Here is a 23801-nt window from a genome sequence, read left to right as displayed (position 1 = left end):
CGAAACTCCCAATCCTAACTAACATTCAAAGGGGTCTCATCGCAGTCAATTAATACTCATCAACATACCCTTCAAGTTGTACAAGACTGGGTCTGCAATTAGGATTAAATATGCTTTCTGCAAATAATCACTATATATCCTGCAGGAATAATACCAGTAAGTGGCATAGGCTGATGTGTAAGTTGGACCTTATGCTAAAATAAAAGTATGTTGTAACTAGAGTAGAGTTATAGATATATAGAAGCATGATTTCCACACAGTTAAAAGATAAATGCAGTGGCTTAGATCTAGAATTCAGCATTCTCGCAAGTGAGATGAGAAATAGAGACAGGAGAAATGTGCAGAAGCTTGAGGGTCAGCTAGTCTGAATTACGCTGACAGCAAAAAGGACACCACCTCAACAAAGTGGGAAGTGAGTACCATGTCCCTGGAACTACCCTTTGACTTCCACAAGCCAAAGCACCTTGCATGCACACACTTGCACTCTGAAAAAGGGCCAGAGGATTCTAGCCCTTGAGATTTTGTAGAACTCATTTTTCTTCAGGTCCACCTTCTCTTCCAGTGTATTTGATAATGTGTTGTGTGTTATGTTACCAAGAATAGCTAGTCTATGAAACATCGTCTTGCCGAATAAAAAAATACTTGTTGAATCTGAGCTCCTGAAATATTAAAATTTACTCTCATACTATAAAGTGTTATGGCCTCAGGGCTATAATTCAGAGTATTCTAAGAGTAATTTATAGTGTAATATCTCAAAGCAGTAATAACCGAAGCGTTTCCGTTTTCACAGGCTTTGTATCCACCATGTGAACTAACAGTCGCTGCTAATAAGTAGACAAGAAAGAAAGCTTAGAAACATGCAGTCTCCTTAATCATAAGCTAATATATTATTAGCGAATAAATAAATAAACGAGCAACAGCCTCTAGACAATTAATCATGAGGATACGAGGAAATCAGAAAGGCATAAACCTTGTGAGAGGCTTGAACCATCCATATTCAAATCATTAAAGAAACAAGGAATGTTTGCAATCAAGAACAGATATCCACTTTCAGGATAAAGTGCAATGAGCTCGTTTATATTTTCATAGAGCCCCAGAGGAATAGGACTGTGGTAGAAGGGCCCAAAGATATGCATTTTGATCATGCTAGCTTGCAAAATATACAGTATAAAGCCATCAAAATAGTTCTGACCCTTGACAACACATCTGCTTCTCATAGTTTATATAATATTTTACGTATTTCACTATTAGGTTAGAACTATCCAAGAAATATTTAACATCCTTTGCTAATATAAGTAAGGTTTTTCCCTCATAAACTGAACCACATAAAACAACTCTAATTATTAACTGTTAACAATGCATAGAGTTAACATTCACCGTTATAGTGAGCTAATGAGAAGTTCTTCACATAGCAGAAACATTGACTTTAAACATTTTAATCAAGGTCACTCATTCCATAGTCTTCAAAGTTCTATGGGGTCAATATCATTAGCAGTATTTCTTACATGAAGAATCTGGAAGACTTGAGTATTCAAAGCTCATCCTGCCAAGCAGCCAACCGTGATCTCTGAGTGCAAAGCTTATGAGCCTCATGAACATCCTTAGAATCAACTAGACACACCTTCCCTTATATACTTATTCATATGCATTCATAGAAATCCTTTTGTCTTCCCTGGATTATATTATTCTCAGACAAATTAGGAAGTGTCCAGTTAATTTGAGTTGTCTGTACTATATCTCTCAGTATGGTTCAGAAGAAAATTAATAAAAACAATAATGATATCAAAATCACACAAAGCTGTAGATGTGATACTTCTAATATACTTTTCTTTCTTACTTGTGATTTATTCAGCAACTTATGTGCACTGTGTGATAATATTATATCCATTCCATAAAGGAGAAATTTGAGCTACAATTTAAATAAGTGTAACAAGCTAATACATAAATATAGGAAAAAATAAATAAGACTTGGTTCTAAGTCATTTGCAATGTGGAGGACAGTTTCTAAAATAATTTCTTATTTATGTTTTACTGTGAAAAAGTAAAAGTGTTAAGTGTGAAATCTATCTGGAACACAAACTGGTTCTTTTTGAATGTTCAGCCAGATACTGAATGTAATGAACACCAGCATGAATGGAACAGTTGAGAATGGCAGAAAAGATAAGTATAATTTATCATTATCCAATTCAACATGTTAAACGCTATGCCAGTGATAATCTATATGATTTTTAAAGGGTAATAATGAGTATGAGAGAAAGGGAGAGAAAAAGACAGAAATAACCAGAGTCTTCATGAAATAGGCCGTCTGATCTGGGTTGGTTTACGGTGAGTTTAGCTAGTAATTGTCTTTAAAAGGTTAAATAAGTATTGACAATAACTTAAAATATAATCAGTTTGCGAAGAAAACTTGGCATTAAATTTAGAGTTCTTAGAATTGTAATTTAGCGACAGAATTTAGTGGACCTGGTATTTATGTATCTACCATCAATGGTGGTCCATGGGGAGGTTTGTAGAATCATCATTTGTGATGGGAAATTATACACCCAAGCAACAAAATTACAGAGTAAATGGACTGTCAAGAGGGTGAATATACAAGGGAGATTTATGTTAAGAAATTTAAAACAGTAAAGGAATATTGCGTTCATCCCTGTAAGGACATAAGAGCTTTTGTTCTACCAAAGCAGTATTTGGTCTAGAGGGTTGGGAACAGAACAATAAAAACAAACTAATTGTATACATGTGCCAAGGAGAAATGAGGAGTGAAACAACAGCAGCAGCAAAACAACTTGTGGTTTTTATGTATTTAAATTTCCCATACATCTGCCTTTATCTGTATATGCTAAATATGAAACTCAAAGATAAAAGGAGATAGACAATTTCACTTTAAAAGTGATTTGATTTCAAGACTATGGGTGGTAAGGTTTGAAAGGTCATTGTAACTAGTGTAAACATATTATAAGGATACTTAGCCTCATCAGGTAGATTGATGAGAGCATTGAAAACTATCACTAGGCTAATAAGGAAGATAAAAGACTATGGGTCTCATGAATGACATGAAACAAATGATACCTTAGGACTGCTTGAAAAATAAAATCCAAAATTTCAATTCAGAGTATATTTTCATAAATAAATATGAGCTTCTCTGTCACAAAATTCATATTATTTACTCTCTTTTACTTAGTGGAAGGCATTTGTATTCATATTCTTTTCAAAAGAATTTGTTATTCATTGTTAATAATCTATGCATATATATACACATACATAAACATTCATCCCTCATCAACTTGCCCCATACTTCACCTTTAACAACTCCATGTATATAATAAAAATTATACTGCAGGAGATGTGTATCAACAACTTTTATTGTCACTCATTAAAACAAATACATCATGGTCACCTAAGTTTCAGTTTTAGAATACAAAGCTGAGATATTTAGAATGGGATGTGAACCAAGAGGTGTATTGCCTCGGTAAAAGACTAGAGAGAGACCTACTAAGCTCCCTCATTTTTACCTAACTACAAATATATACCAATTAACTAATTGCCATCAACAAACCCTCTTGAAGCTGGGTTCTACCTATCATGGGAGAAGGAGCTTCATATTTTCCCTCTCAACTCAGTCCCACCTTATCCATTCTTACAGCCAGGGAATTACTGTTTATATCTCATCTGAGCTTTTCATGCTGCAGTTTTAACTAATTTCCTTTATCTTGGCTTTCTACTAACAGGCATCTTAAGAAGAAGAATAATTTTATTTGTCAGAAAATTAGAACCCGGATTTCTCATCAACCACATAGAGCATGTGCAGCAGAATTCAGTGGGAGAAAAGTACAGAGTGTCGGAAAATTGAATAAAAATAGGTTTCAGGGATGGGAATGAGGAAGTGGGGGTAGCCACTCTAGGGACCCAGAGGCCAGGGAAGAGAAAGACTCCTAGGACCCAACTAGGATGACTTTGGCCAAAGTACGCAGGGAAGGGGAGATAGAACCTGCAGAGACCACCCCCAGTGGATAGGCACGGCCCCCAGTTAAGGGATGGGGCCGCCCACCCATCTCAAAGTTTTTAACCCAGAAATGTTCCTGTCCAAAGGAAGAACGGGGTCAAAAAATGGAGTAGAGACTGAAGAAAGGGCCATCAGGGGACTGTCCCACCTGTGGATCCATCCTGACTATAGACACCAAACCCTGACATTGTTGCTGTTGGCAAGAGACACTTGCTGACAGGAACCTGACATGGCTGTTCCCTGGGAGGTTCTGCCAGCACCTGACCAAACGCAAATGCAGCTGCTCACAGCCATCCATCAGACTGAGCATGGGGATCCCTGGTTGGGGAACTGGCAGAAGGACTGAAGAAGCTGAGAGAGATTGCAACACCATTGGAAGAACAGTATCAGCTGACCAGACCACCCAGTGCTCCCAGAGACTAGACCACCAACCAAGGAGAGTACATGGAGGGATGCATGGCTCCAGATACATATGTAGAAGACGATGTCTGACATCACTGGGACAGGAGGCCCTTGATTCTATGGAGGTTTGATGCTCCAGTGTAGGGGGATGCTGGAGTGGTGGGGCAGGAATGGGTGGTTGGGTTGGGTAGCATCCTTATAAAGGTCAAGGGGAGCAGGTGAGGGGAGATGTGGGGTTGAGGGGTTGTGGAGGAGTAATTCGGAAGGGGGATATCATTTGAAATGTAAATGAATAGAACAATTAATAATAAAAATGAAGAAGAAGAAAACAAAATGATGGAATAGAAGCAACATTATAAAACATGTTATCGGATAGTCTATTGTGCTAAAAACACAATAGTTTGAGAACAATAACATGCCTTCTTTATTCAAATAAAGGATGCTAACACCTGTATATTCCCATGTATTGGATGATAGCACTTAAAATGAAAATAAAATATGTTTTGTGTAGACAAATTAAGATTCCCCAAATAATTTCCATATCTCTGTCTCTTGTTAAAGGATAACAAGTAGGTCGGGTATGCCCTGGATAACGAAATCCACTCATAATGTACTAGCAAAACCATAAAATTTATTTTTACTGCTCTATGTAGGAGGATTACAAATTATTTCAGAGTTTTCAACTGTGTTTAACTTAATCTATTCTACTTAATACTGTGATAGCCTTTTTTTAAGAGTTCTGCAATATTCTTCAATGACTTAAGTAATTCTGAATTTCTCTGAAAACTATCAATATCTATACTGGAGTAGAATGCTAACATTATCCTAATGCAATCATAGCTTCATTTGCATGAGACTCTATACAAATAGCTCAGTAGTTAAAGAAAGGGCAGATTCATTTGAGTATAGGTAAAAACCAAGATTTAAAGAGTTGGAGGGAAATGCAACAAATGCTATGTTTAACAAAACACCACTTTTTATTCACCCCATGACTATATCAGCATATGCTGGCATTTACATTTTGGGCAGCAGGGGCCCAAATTAGGTAGCTCCATGGGTGACAGCAACCCCAAGGCTTACAAGAATCCTGGCAAAACAGGTGATGTTTTCAATTATGTCTCAAGAATGGCTTTGTAAACCTAGGTATCAGCATGGGACGATGTCCTTGGGAGAGTGAGGCATGCAGCCATGTAATTATGTTCTTTCTATACTTTCTAATTAATTTAAATATGTTTAAAAAGCTAACCTGGCTTGAAGCTAAACATTCCCGCAATGTAGTTCCCTGGATAAAAACAGACTTTTCTTGACAGAGCTGATGTATTCTTTCATAATCTTTTGACAGATAGCTTTTGAGATAAAAAAGAAAACCAAACTATTGAAATTGTAATAGGTAAAATATCCCTTTATTTATTAAACATATTTAAGTTGTTTTGTTAGTTCTAATCACACAGTTTGTGGGTGTAATACTCATACTTACACAGGAATTATATTGTAATTATATTTTGATTTAAACATTTTAATAATAAAACACCTTGGTTAGGTCCCCTAATTTGTAGATGCTATACGGATATATATTTTTATAAAGATAAAGTATGTATATCATATTTATATAAAATTTGTTTTTATTATATTTAAATGATATGTGTTTGCTTTTATGTGGTTCCTAATTATTAAGAAGGATGTAAATGGTCCCAATTAGCAAACACTAGTTTAGCTGGTGCTTAAAGTAAGAGGGAAAGTTTCTGAAGAGGAATGAATGTGTCCTTCACTATTGCAATAAATCAACAAATGATGTCACTGTCAGGAAACATACAGGCAGAGAACAGAATACATACTCTATACCCAAATATGCCAAAGGGCAAGAGAAACTGTGCCAACCAGTGACTCTCATAAGCAAACGTTATCTTTATACCTTACGTCCTACAGGGATACTTTCTGCTCTGACCCAGGATCATAGACACTAAACTTTTTCTAAATATATTTATTTATTTATTTATTTATTTATTTATTTATTTATTTATTTATTTTTATTTATTTATTTTTTTAAGAATGGCGACACATGAACTTTCTGCTTGCTCAGGTTTTCTGTTTATATTTTTCTGTCTACTTTTCAGTATCTGCCATATCTCAGAACGAATGGAATCATTTCTGGGATAATTTTTCTCCATGAAAACTGTTTCTCTGACTGTGATTTAAACACTTTTTTTCTCTTGATTGGAAAAGTAGGCCACTTGCCCACACACTCTCCTTCTGCACTTGTGTGCAGAATCCTACACTATGACACGATGCTTAGCTTGTTTCCACTTTGAGATTCTGTTTCAGGGTAGACTATTGAGTTAACAAAGTCAGAACAAAAATAATTTTGTTAATTTGTTGTTGTTCTTGTTGTTGTTGTTGTTGTGTTGTTGTTGTTGTGTTGCTGTTGTTGTGTTGTTGTGTTGTTGTGTTGTTGTGCTGTGCTGTTGTGTTGTTGTGTTGTTGTGCTGTTGTGTTGTTGTCGTGTTATGTTGTTGTTTTGTTGTTGATGTTGTTGTTGTTGCTGTGTTGCTGTTCTTGTGTTTTTGTTGTTGTGTTGTTGTGTTGTTGTATTGTTGTTGTGTTGTTGTTGTTATATTGTTAAATCAGTATCCAGTAGAGATGAAAACTAAACAACCTGCTCCATACATGGAATTCAACAAAATCATAACAGGCAACTTTAGATTTACCTTTGAGAATGTAAAATAATAACAAAATTAAGAGTGCAAATAGCAAGATATACTTACCTGACTGTAAAGATACAGAGATGTGTGAACAAAGACACAATAGAGTCTCATGATCCCTTCATACATTCTACATTATATAGTACATTTGTCAAAGAAAAACATACACACAGATGGATACATTTCATATCATTCTGTGCCTATGTTACAAGTGGTTTCCCTTTGCCTGGCACAGTACTAGCTGCCTAAGAATTTGACCATGGGTACTATTCAACTTCTTTAGTTTGAAAGAATCTGCCACCTATAAAAGAACTATTTAATAAAAGAAACCGTTGTTATCTTATTATATTCAAAAAGGAATTTGAAATGTAGAAGCTTTGAGGTTGAAAATACAGTCTGGGCTAAGCCTGACTTTTCTAACACAATGAGTTTTTCTTATGTAAGTCAGATACACGTTCAATAATATGCATCCAAATTTTCCAATACAATCCAGAGTCATGGTGGTATTCATCTATTAATTATCATACAATAACTTTATTTCCAGGCCATTTATGTTTTATATTTGGTATACCAAGCACAAGTTCTGAAGAACTGGATGACCTTTGATGGAAGTTACACTTTATGAACCACACATTACTGGAATATGTCCAGGGTTTATAGGACAAATAAAGATAAACATGAAATTATGAACAATATCAAGGATAATCCGAAGCAGTTATATTTTATAAATTAAAGTCTAAGAAAAGTATTTTTTGAATGTTCAAGTGCAACAAGCATTGGATAATGCTTATTTGTTAAGTAATACTAAGTTATTTATGAATCAAGGTTCTGTCCTATCTTAATGTAAATTTTCCACACTTAAATGACAGGTAGATTATTGTATGCACATCATAACTAAATATATTCGAAGTAATTCTGATGTAAAATGTATAGTCACTTTGGAGAGTTAAAGATATACACTTGGAAAGAGTGAATTGAATCATTTTCTTTAAAAAAAAATAACAATCAAGTTAGACCATCTTTGATCCCAAAGCAATAGATGTAAAATCATGGTGGTACTTACCACAGTGAAATTCATAACCTTCAATATCCATATTGTCATGGCTAAGTTAACTATCATGGTAACCAACAGCAGTAGGACAAAGAAGTATAAGCACCTCTTTCGCCATCCATAAATCCCCACAGGATAGAGTTGAGCATTTTCAGGTCTCGGCAGGTTGTTCTGCTGTGTGGCTAGTATGTATTGTTCTCGAGTCATCTAGAAAGGAAGAGAAAAAGGCAGAAGGAGAACAAGATAGAAAAGGGGAGCAGGAGAGGAGTAAAAGAGGACGTGGTAACGGTGGAAAGGAAGAAAAAGATGCAGGGAGATAGGAAGTGTTTGAGGGAGGGGAAAGTAGGGGGAAAAGGATGAATAGAATATTTGGGATATTAAGGAGAAGAGGATGAAAGCAAGATGGGCATGAAGGACGAAAGGAAGGTTCAAAATGTATAGAGGAAAAAACAAGACCAGCCGTGAGTACACAGGAAAGGAGGGGGAAGGAGAGAAGATGAATAGGGAAACAAGGGGGAGAGAGAGACAGAGAGACAGAGAGACAGAGAGACAGAGACAGAGAGACAGAGAGAGACAGAGGGAGGGATGGAGGGAGAGGGGGAGAGAGAAAGAAAGAGAGAGAGAGACAGAGACAGAGACAGAGACAGACAGAGAGAGACAGAGACAGAGAGACAGAGAGAGAGACAGAGACAGACAGAGGGAGAGGGGGAGACAGAGGGAGAGAGAGAGAGAGAGAGAGAGAGAGAGAGAGAGAGAGAGATTAAAAAATAAAACCAATCTTTAATTTTCATATTTAAATGGTATAAGAGTCCTCAGGAAAAAAAATACCCAGAGAGCATGCAAATAATTATTGTTGCAAAACTGAAATAAAACAGCCACTCTCAAATTGTCATTGTTAGTGTTAGTGGCACAGCATTTTAGTTGATTCTTCCAATCACACATACTGTTTCCAGGCAAGCCTATTTAATTCCACCAGTGTCTAGGAGACTCAGACCTGAAGTCCTGGGGCTAAGCGTCTCCATTCCTAGGTACTCTGAAGCTTTTATACCTTTCTCTGAAAAGACACCATGTAAATTGGTTAGTGTATACCTTCGCATGAAAATGGGAAATGTGTTTTCAGGAATTATTCATGGAAAAATAATTATACACAGTATGGATTTAACATTGTATATTTTCTAATTTTCATGCTTTTGTGCATTGAATTTTGTTCTTATAACTTCTCCATTCCCTCTGTCACTTCCCCTTTTGCTGACAACTGTCTCCCAGCAAGTCTTTATCCAAATTTTTCTTTGTGTGTATCTGGGACCCACTGAGTTTAATTAGAGTTTCTTACCCAAGGGTTGGTAGGAGGTCATCTGCTTATGCAAGGGCAATTTATTAATGGCTGTGTCACTAAATAAATTGATGCTCCTTCACTTAACACCTGCTAATTCCCCAAAAGTTCCTGGTCATTTGTTTGAGGAATATTGAAATGAGTGACAAAATATGAAGATCTAAAGGTCACCATATACCACACAGTGATGTAATGATGTGGACAGGTCAGTTTTCCAAAAAAGGGAAGATGATATTTCTTGGCAATACATAAATTAAAGTTCTAAAATTGTCCCCTTATATTCTTGCTTGTAAGCCTAGCCTTCATCGGCTGAGCCATCTCTCCAGCCCCTAAAATTAGTCTCAAAGGACAGTCCTTTTTACATTCTGTTACAACTTATAACTAACTTAGGTAAAAAAAGCCCGAGTTTACTTTCTAATATGGAAAACTTTGATAATTTCATAAGCATAAAATAAGGCATTTTTATTTTAAATTCTTATGAGATTTTTGAATGGAAAATAATATTTAACTTATATTTATGTTGTGCTCATGTTGGTTATAGCTTATATTTCTGTTTAAATTATGGTATGCTCAAATGGAAAATTAATAAAATTATTCTTAAAATTATTAAGCTCATATATCTATTTTAGAGAGCAGTAAATGACTCATAAAATGTGTCTGCTCCTAATAAGCACAAAAATAAAACTAGGATTGAAAACAAGAAAAATTACCATTTAATTAGTTTTGTCTTAACATATCTCTGGAATTCCATTCTAAGGAAGCTCTTAAAGAGATGCCAAGGAATAAAAGTTGAATGTACCTCATCCCAAATACATAGAAGAGAAAGTATTTTTTTCATTTTAAAATTTGTGTAGTTATGCGATGCTTGTCTTTGAGAAGTCAAACTTGATTTGTCAGTCAGTGAATATCCCTTTCCTTCAAAGATACTTCAGAGAATCGAAGCTACAGAAGTACAGTGAGGTTACAGTTTACCCTAAAAGCTCCTTTCCAAATTAAAAATTGGAGATCCAATTATTTACAAGCTGAGAAAACTTTCTGTGGCTGGAATAAAGCAGCACTAGCCATCTCAGAGGATACAGCTCTAAGGGAGCAGTGTCACATTTAAACTTGAAAGTCTAACCTGTTGTCTGGCCACCCTGTCAAATACCGTGGGTTCCTAGGATCAGTACAGAAATGACAAATAAATTAGATATAGTTTTCATTCATCTTACATTTTCATTCTAAGAGACCTCCGAAGCAAATGCACAGAAATAGAGGCTGAATGGCCCTCATCCAAAATACACAGGACTGAATGTATTTTTTTATTTTAAAACTTGTGTGGTTTTGTGATGTTTCTCTTTGTTGTGAATCAATGCACAGCACAAACTTTCAGAGTATTTCCAATACACTAAATACAGATGACAAGAAAGCAAACAGAGCCATGTTTGTGCCTATGTACTTTGACCGAGACCACAGGACCTGAGGTATAAAGTTTCCCATCTTCTTTACTCTCTTGACACCAACATGATCAACTTGTCTAATAGTACAGAAATAAAGGTCACCATTTCCTGAGAGAAAGTTTCATCATCCCAAGATGATCCCCTGGGTAATTACTAGTTATCCTTCTTTTGCAATATGGATTCAATCCTCTCAAATCTCCAATTCTCTCAGCAACTTGAACCAATTAAAATCTCAATTGTCTTTTTTGTGGTGCCTAATTTTTGCACCCCATCTCACATATTCAGAAATAGTTAGAATCCATACAAAGCCTAATGTGTGTTAGTTGCATAAACCATTGCATCTCCTTCTTAGATCAAGATACTGATGTCTTTGAATAATGTGAATGGATATAAGTGCCTCTCCCTATAATTCAGAGCAGAACTGTTTTAGAAGGAGATCATGTAATTTCTCCACCAATTAAAAAAAATCCTTTAAAATGTAAGAAATTGATCAAACTTCCATCAAGGCATTTAAAGGTTAAATCAAGATATGTGGGCAGATCTGAGTTTTCAAATATTTCATCCAAAACTATAAAACTATGTTTTAATCTAACTATTTTTTGTCTTCTGTAGAGTATAGGTTATAAAGTCAGAAGAAATTGGTTAATCAAAAGTGAGTTAACATGGCTCATGTCTAATCATGTAGCCCTGGGAAATTCTCAGTCTCTTAAGCTGAATGAGAAAGAAATTAGAAGAATGAAGTCCACTAGTTACTGAATCAGAAAAGTAGAGGACTACAGAAGGGGAAAATCATCTAAGATAGCAAAATCTTATCCTATTCGATACTAAATAGTCCAACCTATGTAACATGGATATTAAGGTTTTTATGTAAGTCAGAAGCATTGGAAACATTAGTAAAAGTGGCAAAGGGTATTCTTAGATTAGTCAATAATTTTATGAATTGACATTGATCTGTGGGATTAGTTCATGATTTAAACATTTAAGGATTTAATATACTATGAAAGTACAACCAGCACACAAAAAATAATGTGATAAATACATGGTTAAAGAAAATAACTATAATAATACACTGCAGATTTCAATCCATATATATGATATATTATTAGAGATGAAAGCACATATTAATCATAATAAAAATGATAACACATAAAACAGAAAAAGAGTGCTTCATAAAAGATGTAACATGGGAGTCTAACCTTATGCTTATATTGTAAGAGAGGTTAATGTTCTGTGAGAATTTTCAGATGTAGAATATAGTATAAATAAAAATTAAAGAAAAATTGACAGATTTTTAAAAATAAAAGGAATAAACACATCAGATTCCACATGAGGATATGGAGCCAATCTGGCTTTAGAGAAATAACTTGGAATAAATTCAAGTTCACATGTAGAAATGGATATAGAAATGAAAGGAGATTAGAAAAATAATACAGGAGTAATTTTTCAGGGTTATAAAATTTGGATCAAAGAGCCCCTAGATGGCTGATGATTTAGAGATGATGACCAATGAACCAGTCACACAAGTAGAAGGATATGAATATAACTCATTACTATTGTTTGATCCTTGTCACCAGGATTTTAGTGTAGAGATACACATCAGATTATAATAGAATAGAATTCATTCTACTGAATTTAGTTGCCTGGTTTAGATGTGATAATCCTAAAACAAACCTTCCCTTTATCATTCCTCAGAGGCTGATTACTATCAACTATCTTCACTTAGATGTCAGTGCCGGGACTTAGAATAGTTGTAGACATTGGTATAGTCTTCAGTTTTCTACCAAATACTTCCTCTATTTTATTCATGAAGTTTGACTATCTTCTTAAATGAAAGTGGAAGAAGGCAGGCATGAAAAAATTTCATTAGCTGAAGTATCCCTCTGTGTGTACAGGAAGAACAACAAATATTACACCCCAATTATATCAATGATACTAAAGAATAAAATTAGGGAGATTTTCAATGCCAATGATCATCCTTTTAATTATTAAATTTAACAATGAAACCAATAGAGTAACGTTCCATTTTATTTTCTACAAAGTAGAAAGTCTATAAGAGTGAATAAAATATATCAACAAAGTGTGTGCCATATAACTATATCCTTTTTACCTTGTCTGAGAAGGGATTGAGACAACTTAAAATGGCTGCAAGAATGGAGAATTTATAGGAGAGTAGTGAGACATGGCTCTTCAATTTCTAGATTTTGTCCAGATCTGGAAAAAAGAGTACAGGTACTTGTATTCACACACATCTGCAGCCCTTACAACACACACTCACACACATATACACACACTCACACACAGATACACACACACACACACTCACACACATACACACACATAGATACATATACATACATGCATGTGTGCTTTCAGGTTTCCTGTAGACCAAGTAAAAATATTGAGAACCTACTAAGACCAGTTTACGTTTGACCACTAGTGATAATCTGATGATAAAGATGAAAATAGAATCAAATTGTATGTTTGAATATAACTGATACCACTGTTTTTATAAGTAGGACATTTAACAATTTTATTAACCATATTACATAAACTTTGTATGCCATGTAGAGAAATAAACATGGAACTGCAAGGAATAAACACATTATTTTCTTATCCCTTTTAATAGTTATTCCTGGTTGTCAACTTGACTATATCTGGAACGAACTATAGTCCAGAATTGAAAGGCTCACCTTTGACCCAGATCTTGAGGCAAAGTGTCTATGAATCCCAGGAGATTAAGGCAAAGAGATCTCTGAGTTCAAGGTCATTTGGGACAAAGCAAGTCCCAGATCCAGGCATGGTGGTACACACCTTTAATTTGGACCACAGCTTCTGCTGGAGACCTACATAAAGACATTGGAAGAGGGAAGACTCTCTGTCCTCTGCTTGCCTTGTGGGACTGAGCCACTGCTAGATCCTTGGACTTCCATTCACAGCTGCTGCTGACCATTGTTGGGGAGTTGGGCTACAGACTGTAAGTCATCATAATAAACTCCCTTACTATACAGAGACTACCCATAAGTTCTGTGACTCTAGAGAACCCTGAGTAATACATCCCTATACCTGTTTGATTCCATTGTAGTAAATATAAATTGGGCATCGAATTACTATCCAGGTCTGTGTTTCCTGTCATGAGAAAACTGAATTTAGGGGAGAAGCATGTGTCTCCTGCACAACAGGTCATTTGAGAAATTGTTTTTAATTGTAGATTATGAAGATGACACTGGGCAAGCTGAAGTATGAACATGCAATATTCTTGCCATTATAAAATTTTCATCAGAGTTCTAAAGCCTCCGAAATTCTTCCTTGGGAATACTTATGTTATAGGAGAAGTGGCAATTCACGTTAGTGTCACTGTTCATTGAGTGTTTACGATGTGAGATTGAGCGCTACAGTTGTTTGCCTTTGATTCCATCCACGAAGTTGAGCACAGGGGACTCAATAGAGGCCAAGACTTCTGTGCTGAGGAACAATCCCAGTGCAGCCATCTCATGGTTTGTGACCTGAGGGCAGTGACTTAAGGGCTCTCCCTCCCAGTTCCCCCAACTCTCAAATGGATATTACCTTGACTTACATAAGGATAATCTGGGAGTTGGAAAGGAAGACCTTAAGGTAGAACGACCTTTCCCTTTAAATAGAAAAAAATACTTTAAAATTTTCTCTCTTCCACATTATAGCTAATGCTTTCTTTTTTAACTGCTGTATAAGTAGGTTTTTTTTCTTTTCTGAAGTTAATTGTAAAAGACACCAGTGAGATAGTTTGAAGGGCAAAATGCTTAAAGTGTCCAACTTCTATGACCCGAACATTACACACTAGAAAAGTATTTTATTTTCTGTTCCAAGAAAATGAGTCTCTAAACAGCTACTAATACTGAGAGAAACTGAAAACAATACAGTAAAGTCTACTTAGCAAGGCAATTTAAACATCTCCCTATCTTTGAGACTTTTGCACAAGAGCACATTAAAGCATAATGGTAGTCAAAATTAGCTATTTAAGAAAAAAATATCCATTTGAGCTGGATGTTCTTCCAGTTATTTTATGGAAAATATCGGAGTCAGCTTTTTATAGCATTAGGCATCAAAGGACCATAGCAACTGAGTTTCAGGAGGGATGAACATGGACGAGTCAGATGAGCTGCCTCTTGAGATAGGAAAGAGAAGATTCTGTCATCAAACATGACATGAAAGAGAATACAGAATGAGCACTAAAAGGGCTGCACATCCCTAGCCAAACGAGTGTCATTAAGATGTGAGCATTTCTTAAAGGAAGTTGCAGTGATCTATCAGTCACTCTTGGCTTATCGTATACTATCAAACAAACACGTTTATAAAGAGAATATCAATTTTGATATTTATTTAGCACAATTTGGGTTTATTTTTTTATTTTTATTAACATGAAAGTGGACTTAATTATTAACATGAAGGTGACTATTTTCTATTTTATAGCTGGGGAAAAAAAAACCACTAAAGAATTATTTTAAAGGTGTTTGAGAAGGTCTTTTCGCCTACTATTTGTTTTACTAATACCAAGAGCTAAACAACAGAGACATACTTGGACATTGTTTATACTAAGACTTTATGCGAGAGCTGCCTGCTGGCAAGGACTACTGCCCCCACACAGCATGGGGCTGAGGAAAAAAAGCTTTAAGTAAAATACAGATTTGCCATGAGAACATAATGTTGGAAGCAGAAAGCCCTCACTGTTTAGAATAAAATAGCACATTTGCAGGACAATGGTTAGAACAGGAATCTGAAAGGAATAAACATTACTAGCTTTTATCTGAACACTAAGCAGAAAAGTCTTAGGGAAATAGCATGATTGACAGAGTAAGACCTCTGCCATCTGGTGACAAACTTGAAAACACAAGCTTTTACAGAAATTCTTGAATTTCAAAATAGTCTATTAAAAGTCACTTTTCTACATTGATCTTGGTCACAACTCAAGGGAAAAAGGTGTGATTTTGTATCATCATATTTATTTTGACCAAAAAATTATATTTATAACTCAGGGATGGGAAATGTGTTCTGTTTATATTAGTTCAGCTTTGGAGATGAAGAAATACAATCATTTTAATAAACATGTTTTAGTTTAGCTTGCGTTACTTTAAATGAATTAATCATAAATTAACAAGTAGAGAGCAACAAAATCTAACTTAAACTAGCTTTCTGTTCAGGACATTAGTAAGTATTGATTATCAAAATAAAGAAAATAAAAGCCACTTAACAGGCGTGAATTTTTTTAGTATCAGCCTTTAATGAAATAGATTCAGAAAGATTTAATGGCACATAAAGAGAGTTGAAAGCCTCAATAGCTCTCACACAGTGTGACTAGTACCAATTAAAAGGATTCATAGTTATTTAGCTATCATGTTTCTTACTGTGCCTGCTATGTGTGCTTTGATATTTATCAGTGGGCAAATGTTAACAACTGAATTGTCACTTATAACTGCTCCAATAGAGAAACAATGGTATATGTCAACCACTCCAGGACAGGCTTCATGGTCAACAATAGCTGAACCGCATATACAGAACATCACAGTTTTCTGTATCCTCTTATTTGGTTATAGTTTAGTGTTATTTATTACTTTTGTCATTATTTTTGACTATATATATATATATATATATATATAATGTTCACTGATACTGTGAAGCTAAGTGAGTTTAGCAGTTTCTTCTGATATAAAGATTTTTATGAATTAGAAAGACTACAGTAAAGATACTAAATGAAAAATTTTGTGGCCCTGTTGGACATAAGTAGAGACAAGAAAAATAAATGTACACTAAGTAAATGAAATGGTATGGGTGTACCTAATGACCCTGTATTAAACTCTTGTTTCTCAGCTCTAGACACTTCCAAGAAGTGTTAGATGCTTCGACTACCTTTGGATTGCCAGAGACATGGACTTAATGCTGATATCGAGACACTAGCTCTTAGGGATTCTTAAACTAGCAACCACGAGAGGAAAGCTTTCACTGTCCTCTCAATATGTTACTTTATCACATGCTGAAAAATATTGTTGAATGAACCATTCAAATCTGTGAGCTTAAATCCTAGAAAAGATGTATAGCTCACTTATTTATGGTAACTATAAACTCAATAAACAAAACAGGAGGGAAAAAAAAGGTATGCTGCGTTCAGATACAGCAGTATGTAAGGCCTCATTGTGAAAACTTCAACAAACTTCAGGAAAACCTAAAGATATGGGCAAAATACTTCCTGACACAGGAGAATATTCTTATCTGCCCCATTTCAGATAGACTGGAGAAATCGCTAACAGCAGGTGAGAGATTCAAGGTCAACTGAGATCAGAGAAATGAAGAGAAAGGATCCCATGGGGTTAGGGATGTTTTTCTCTACAGAAACATCGTTATCTTTCAACCAGACTTTCTTCTTCAGCGCTAACAAGATTCAGATATTGTTTTTCTTCAATATATATATATTTCTACCTCTGAGTTGAATATGCATTTGTTTAATTTTGCCCATTCATCTACTACTCCCTAAGGGGCAATAGGAGGCGCTTAATAACGTTATTAAAGAAGTAAGTAGCTGTGGTCCCTGTATATCAGTTGCTTTGTGTATTCAGTAAGTGCTCAGTCAGATGAAACTAAATGACGCATTGCTCCATCATTCCTAAGATATTCATCTCTTCCATACGATTATCAATAATCATAGTAGTCAAAGAATGAGATTTATGGATCTTACGTATCACTGTCCATTGTACCAAACACTTGTGTATCATTCTAAACTGTAATGACTTCTTTACTGATTTTTTGTCATCTGTGTGTAAATTTAGCTAAACTGAAGAATGTTAAAATGTGTCGCTGAATAACACATCTAAAAGTATATCTATGACCTGTTTTTAAAGGTTTAAACAATGGAATAAATTTTTAAGAACTCCAGATTCATAGAATTTGAAAATATACTCACTATTTGTTGATAACAAAATACATCATTTGAAACAAAAAGAATCATCTTGTAGATGCTATGTCCACAATCATTTCCTCAGTCCTTTGGATTGAACTCAAGACTGCACCCCTGTTAGGCAAGCACTATACCACCGAATTGTCATTACAGCTCTTTTTTAATATGTTGTTTTGAAACAGGGTCTTCTTAAGTGCCTCAGGCAAACTCACTCTGTGAAATTTCAATCCTCCTACCCCCCATCTCACAAACAGCTGTAATTAGAGACCTGTGCCTTCAAGGAAGGATCTCCAAGAAATGTTAAACTTTTAAACATTTTTTGTTCATTTATGTACAAGTAGGCTTAACTTCCAAATGTTTAATATATTTAAAAGAGTTAGAAGTGCTAAGAGCTAGTTCAAGTGGTTCCTAGATAAAGGCAACCTTGCAGATATTAAATAAATCTAATGTGAATACCTTTTCTTGATTAACATTTAATTACCTTCATAGATATCAAAGAAAACATATAAAACATAAATTATTGATTTAATTTTGCAGCAATCAAGCTAAGAAACAATAGCTTCTCCAGAAACGTGTACTGGAACACATGCTGACTGGCTTTCTGTAGGATCTCTCTCTCATCATCATTCTTACAACTCTGAATTTGCAAAGCTTTGCATGGAAAATATACTTCCCAATTCTTTCAGTGCATAACCTGTTTGTGCTTAAATTTCATGAAGTTGTATATTTATAGAAATTCACCTTTTCAAGGTATTTAGAGGTCTATGTCATTAGCTATAAAACCTAATTCTGACCATTACCTACTGATTATAAGGCCTTTAATCACACTAAAAATTGGTAAAAAAAAAAATTTAGACTACATTCAGCTGGGCTAAAAAATTCTTTTACAACCAAAAAGCAGTAAAATATTGGAAGAGTTTGGTTACATTAACACACACACACACACACACACTAAAATTTATACAGAAAGAATTTTGTTCTCAGACCTATGGCAGACAAACATAGCCAATGTTATCTTTGTTATCTATCTTCTGTTCATCTATTTGATAGTCCTTATTTGTTTATTAAGCTTATACTTTGGAAAAATATATTGAACAATTTGGAACATAAATTATAATAAAATGATTTAATTAATACGCAAACTAATATAAACATGTATTGTTCACATACTAAAATTTTAATAATTTTATTGATTGAATAAACAATATAACATTCACTCGATTATTTCTTTGTTATATTATTAGTATAAAATCCCATTGCAGCATGTTCTCATATCATGCAATTTTTATATCCACAGAAATGATGGCTCCTTCCCAGACATATTAACTCAGAGCTAGTTTTTAATACTTTAAACTAATGTCCCTATGTTTTCCATCAGATCATGAAAAAAATAAAGTCATTTATTTTTTACTTCTGCCTACTCAAGTAAGTTTCCCTAACATACCGGCCTTGAATTTTTGTCAGTGTGATACATTTAATACATTTTATACTGAATGATCACCTTCAAAAGAAACCAACTTCACAAAAGATATTATATATATATATATATATATATATATATATATCCATCCAGTCAAATTCTCTGTTATATATAACATACATATATACACATATGCATGCACACAAACACACAGACACACACTCACCCATAGTTACATATAAAGCAGTTGTATATGGTATATGTGTAAATATCTATATATCTATCTGCATATCTATATATCTATATATCTCATATCTATATGTCTATATTTGTAAATACACACATATAGATATAGATTATATAGACATAGATGACATAGGTATAGATGACATAGAGATAGCGATAGATGCTCAGCCGACTCTACATGTACAGATGATATATAGCTATGTTGATAAGTAGATATATAGGTATGTAGAGACATAGCTACAGCTATACACATGCATATGCATATACAGACAAAGAAGTTCTTTTTTATTTTTCTGTCTTGGGACCCCTCTCACTCTTATGATTTTCTTTCACTTTTCAGAAATTTTATTTACTAAAACTTGTCTCAGTGTGCATCAGCAGACAACAGTGGAGAGACACAGTCTTGAGTGGCTTTTGGTGGCAGCTGAGTTTTAGTATTCTCAAGGCCCCAAGTCAACCACAGCCACACCATTACCACTTCGTTTTCTTTCCTAGATTTTTGTTTTATTTAAACTTTTCTTTCTGCCATTGTATGGCAGGTAAGATTAGTTTCAAAATTACTGCAATGAGGTGAAATTTTTCTTTAAAAGTACTTTCATTTGTGGTCTTGGCTGCTAGCTCAGTCATCTAAATGGTTGTCTGGCAATGATAAGGACCTAATTCAGTCCTCCATAATCCACACAGTTTTTTAATGGCATGCATGGTAGCAGTATTCTAATTCCAGTAATGAGGGAAAGAAAGAGACAAGCAGCTCTCTGGAGCTGACTGACCAGCCGGCTAGCCTAATAAATGAATTCCAGTCAGCAAGAGACCCTTTATCAAAATCAGTATGAATGATGACTGAGAAAACGTAGGCAAGGCTATCCTCTGGCCCCTATGGCCATGTTCATACCTGTGTCTATTGAACACACACACACACACACACACACACACACACACACACACACACACTTTAAATATACGCAGTGAGGGTTGGGGATTTTGCTCAGTGGTAGAGCACTTGCCTAGCAAGCGCAGGCCCTGGGTTCGGTCCCCAGCTCCAAAAAAAATAAAAGAAAAAAATAAATAAATATACGCAGTGAGTTGAATACACTCAACAAATTGCAGGAAGAATATATGAACATATGTAGCCTGGAGGAACACATTAATATTTGGGACACATTATGTAATAAAGAGATAAGGTTTATGACTAGGTTGCCTAAAATTTAAATTACAAGTTGAGACGGTAAACTCTCCTAACTGACATCTTTGCTGAATGCTGGTAACACAATTTACACAGAGGACACCTGCAATCACCATAGGATAAGAGAATGCTTAGTCACTGAGACTACAAGAATCAGCGGTCCAGGACCATCAGTGGAGACATTTTATATGAACTCTGCATGAGTAACAGATACTCAAGCGACATGATTAAGGTAAAGGTAACTCTCTGAATAACTTTGTTGAATTACCTCAGGGTGCTTTATACACCCTTTGTTCATAGCTATTGCCTCCTGATCGAAACATTTCTCCTTGGCAAAAAGGAGACTGAGGAAGCAAATAAAACTAACAGGCAACACATTGCCAAGGTTACATCAACAATAAACTTTTGCTAGGAAAGTTGAAATACTTCCTTGTGGGATTGTATGAACACTGTGCTCCAGGATGTAGCTTCCTGTAGTAACTCTCCATTCGTATTCCTATAGGTATATTTTTGCCTATTCTGCATGCAACGCCAATAAAATCATAGGGTCATCCATCTAGAATTGGGTGATATATTTCCTTTGGTCTGTTCCACAAGGGGAAAGTAAACACATACATATTATTTTTGGCAAATAACAACAGAGGAAGTTTAACATCAACTTATGGAGGATCGGGGCTGATTGGATTATCAGTGACTAAAAGAGCCAGGAGCCAAGGTTCCTCAGTTGAATTCAATCTCTAGAATCCACATGGTCCAAGAAGATAACAAATTTCTGACTCAGAACTTTTCCTCTGATGTACAGACACGTGCATGCATGCACACGAACACACAGATGGGAGAGAAAGAGAGAGAGAGAGAGAGAGAGAGAGAGAGAGAGAGAGAGAGAGGTAAAATACTGAGAATAAACTATTTAAACATGAGAAGTTTAAATTTTTGTTTAAAACAAAAAGAAAAGTTGAAAATGGAAGCATATTTTATTTATTAAAAAACATTTAGTTTTCATAGAATATGATCGTTCTTCAGATCAAACAATTGTGTTCCAAATATTGTAATTTTAATATTCAAATATCACTTATAATTGCTGCAAGAAATTTATCTTGACTGAGACTTCCAATAGAAAATAAGAAAAAAAGAGTCCATGTATCCGAACAAGAACAAAGAGGAAGATATGGCAGGGTTTAGAGGGATGGGAGGAAGGAAAAATATTTTAATTATATCATAATCTCAAAAAATAAATACAATTATAGTCTGTACTAGTTAGTTTTATTGTCAGCTGGAAACCAACCTATTTTCACCTAAGAAGAGGGAATGGTAAACTGTCTGGATCATATTTGCCTGTGGCCTCTGTAAGAGACTCTTTTGGTTGATGTAGGAGAGGCCAGCCCACTGTGAGAAGTAGGTCTCAGTCATATTGGAAAACTAGCTGATGCAGGCAGAGAATAAGGTTAACCACTTTCCTCTATGATTTCTCCTTCAATTCTTGCATTAAGTTACTGTTCTCATTCCTTCAATGATGAATTACAAGATGAGATAAATCCTTTCCTTGCCCAGTGACTTTTTTCATTATATTTCTCACAGCAATAGAAAGAAAGTTAGAATGGAATCTTAACCCCCATATTATTGAAAATACAGTTAGTAAATAGTTACATACCCAACACTGTTCATTCTTGGAAATGAATTTAGAAATAATAGTGTGTGTGATTAAAATAGGTGCAGAATATTATTATATTCATGAAAATCAGTGAAAGCATTGTGTATGTTGCTTTATGAGCAGATTGAAAGAAGGTTTATAAACTATTTCCCAGCATTTTTGAATATTCTGACTCTCATGCTTATTCCTTATCATAATATACATAAACCCATTGTAGTTATTATGATAAAATGAAGAAAAATGATCTGAGGAACAAGTTATACTTGGCATTTGTAGTTATGAGCCATCTAACTGCAATAAGCTTATTTTAGTGTTTGCCTGTTGTGTGGTTCCCAGTGCCATCCAACAAGAATAGACATTAGTTTTAGTAAATGCTGGTTTCTCAAATGCGCTTTTTATGATTTATAGAATTTAGGTTTTATTTTAGACATTCAATTCCCATTTAACTGTCTCTTAGCAACTTGAAAATCTTAGTAATGAAATAAATGTAGAGTTTGCATTTGCATTTGAATTCTATTTACAAACTCAATATAATAACTCTAAATTATGCAAATCTTTGTTACTCAGTTTGGTGCAGGACAATTTTGGTGAGGACTCACTGGTGACAGTCATCATAGGTGACCAAGTAAGCAGGATTGATCACTATATCCGGTTCATATCTAATATTGGACCAAGAAGATTGGTCCAGTACCTTTTCTGTATGACTGCCTGTATTGTTTAACCCCCTTGCCCTCAGTGTACCCATCTGTTCATGCATATAATAGAATGCTCCATCTACTTATATTGGAATGTATCCAGGGGAGTTGTACTACACGTGGCCTATTGCTTCTACTCTGCTAAGTTAAAGGCATTGGGAAGACCAGGCAGGCACATGAAGATTCGCCTTAGTCTCCAGGTTACTGCCTCTAGGAGTTTACCTTATGGCATCCATGCATTGGGGCTATGAAATCAGTTGTTGGAAGCCTTGCATTCAAATTTACTTATACCAATCTTTTCTTATGAACGGATGAATGGAAATTGATCCATTCAACATTAACTTAGCCACTGTACATTTACTGCTGAGATCAACATCATCTATTTTCTATACAATAAGATTGATATACTCTGCAATTATGAACTATATAGGTCATGGGGACCAATATATTATGAGATGCACTCACCTTCCTCCACACAGTCTTTACACTGGAAGAGCATTAATAGCTATCTCATCAGAACTCGGGCTGACACCAACACTGCCCACCCCTGCCCACATCCCTGGCCCAAGAGGAAACTGTATAAGGCCTCTGGGTTCCCGTAGGGGAGGGCCCAGGAGCGGCATGACCCCTGTGCCTGAGACACCGCCGGAACCTGAAGGAAACAGACAGGATAAACAGTTCTCTGCACCCAAATCCCATGGGAGGGAGAGCTAAACCTACAGAGGCAGACACGCCTGGGAAACCAGAATAGACTGCA

At 35.2% G+C, this 23801-nt stretch overlaps 2 protein-coding genes across 1 annotated transcript in view; both read right to left on the bottom strand.

The window, feature by feature from the left end:
• Positions 1 to 23801, bottom strand: part of Erich1 (glutamate-rich 1) — a gene marked incomplete at its 5' end in the record, with an annotated part of 52793804 nt that overhangs the window by 21225175 nt on the left and 31544828 nt on the right.
• The window catches only part of Sgcz (sarcoglycan zeta), a 1078171-nt gene that overhangs the window by 384055 nt on the left and 670315 nt on the right, over positions 1 to 23801 (bottom strand). Inside the window, exon 2 of the mRNA NM_001108875.2 lies at positions 8168 to 8362. Within this exon, the coding sequence (NP_001102345.2) occupies positions 8168 to 8362 (195 nt within the window). The remainder of the gene's footprint in view (positions 1 to 8167; positions 8363 to 23801) is intronic.

Source organism: Rattus norvegicus, chromosome 16 (genome assembly GCF_021556685.1).
Source record: "Rattus norvegicus strain SHRSP/BbbUtx chromosome 16, alternate assembly SHRSP_T2T, whole genome shotgun sequence".
Taxonomy (NCBI): Eukaryota; Metazoa; Chordata; class Mammalia; order Rodentia; family Muridae; genus Rattus; species Rattus norvegicus.
This window is presented reverse-complemented; position numbering and strand designations above follow the sequence as displayed.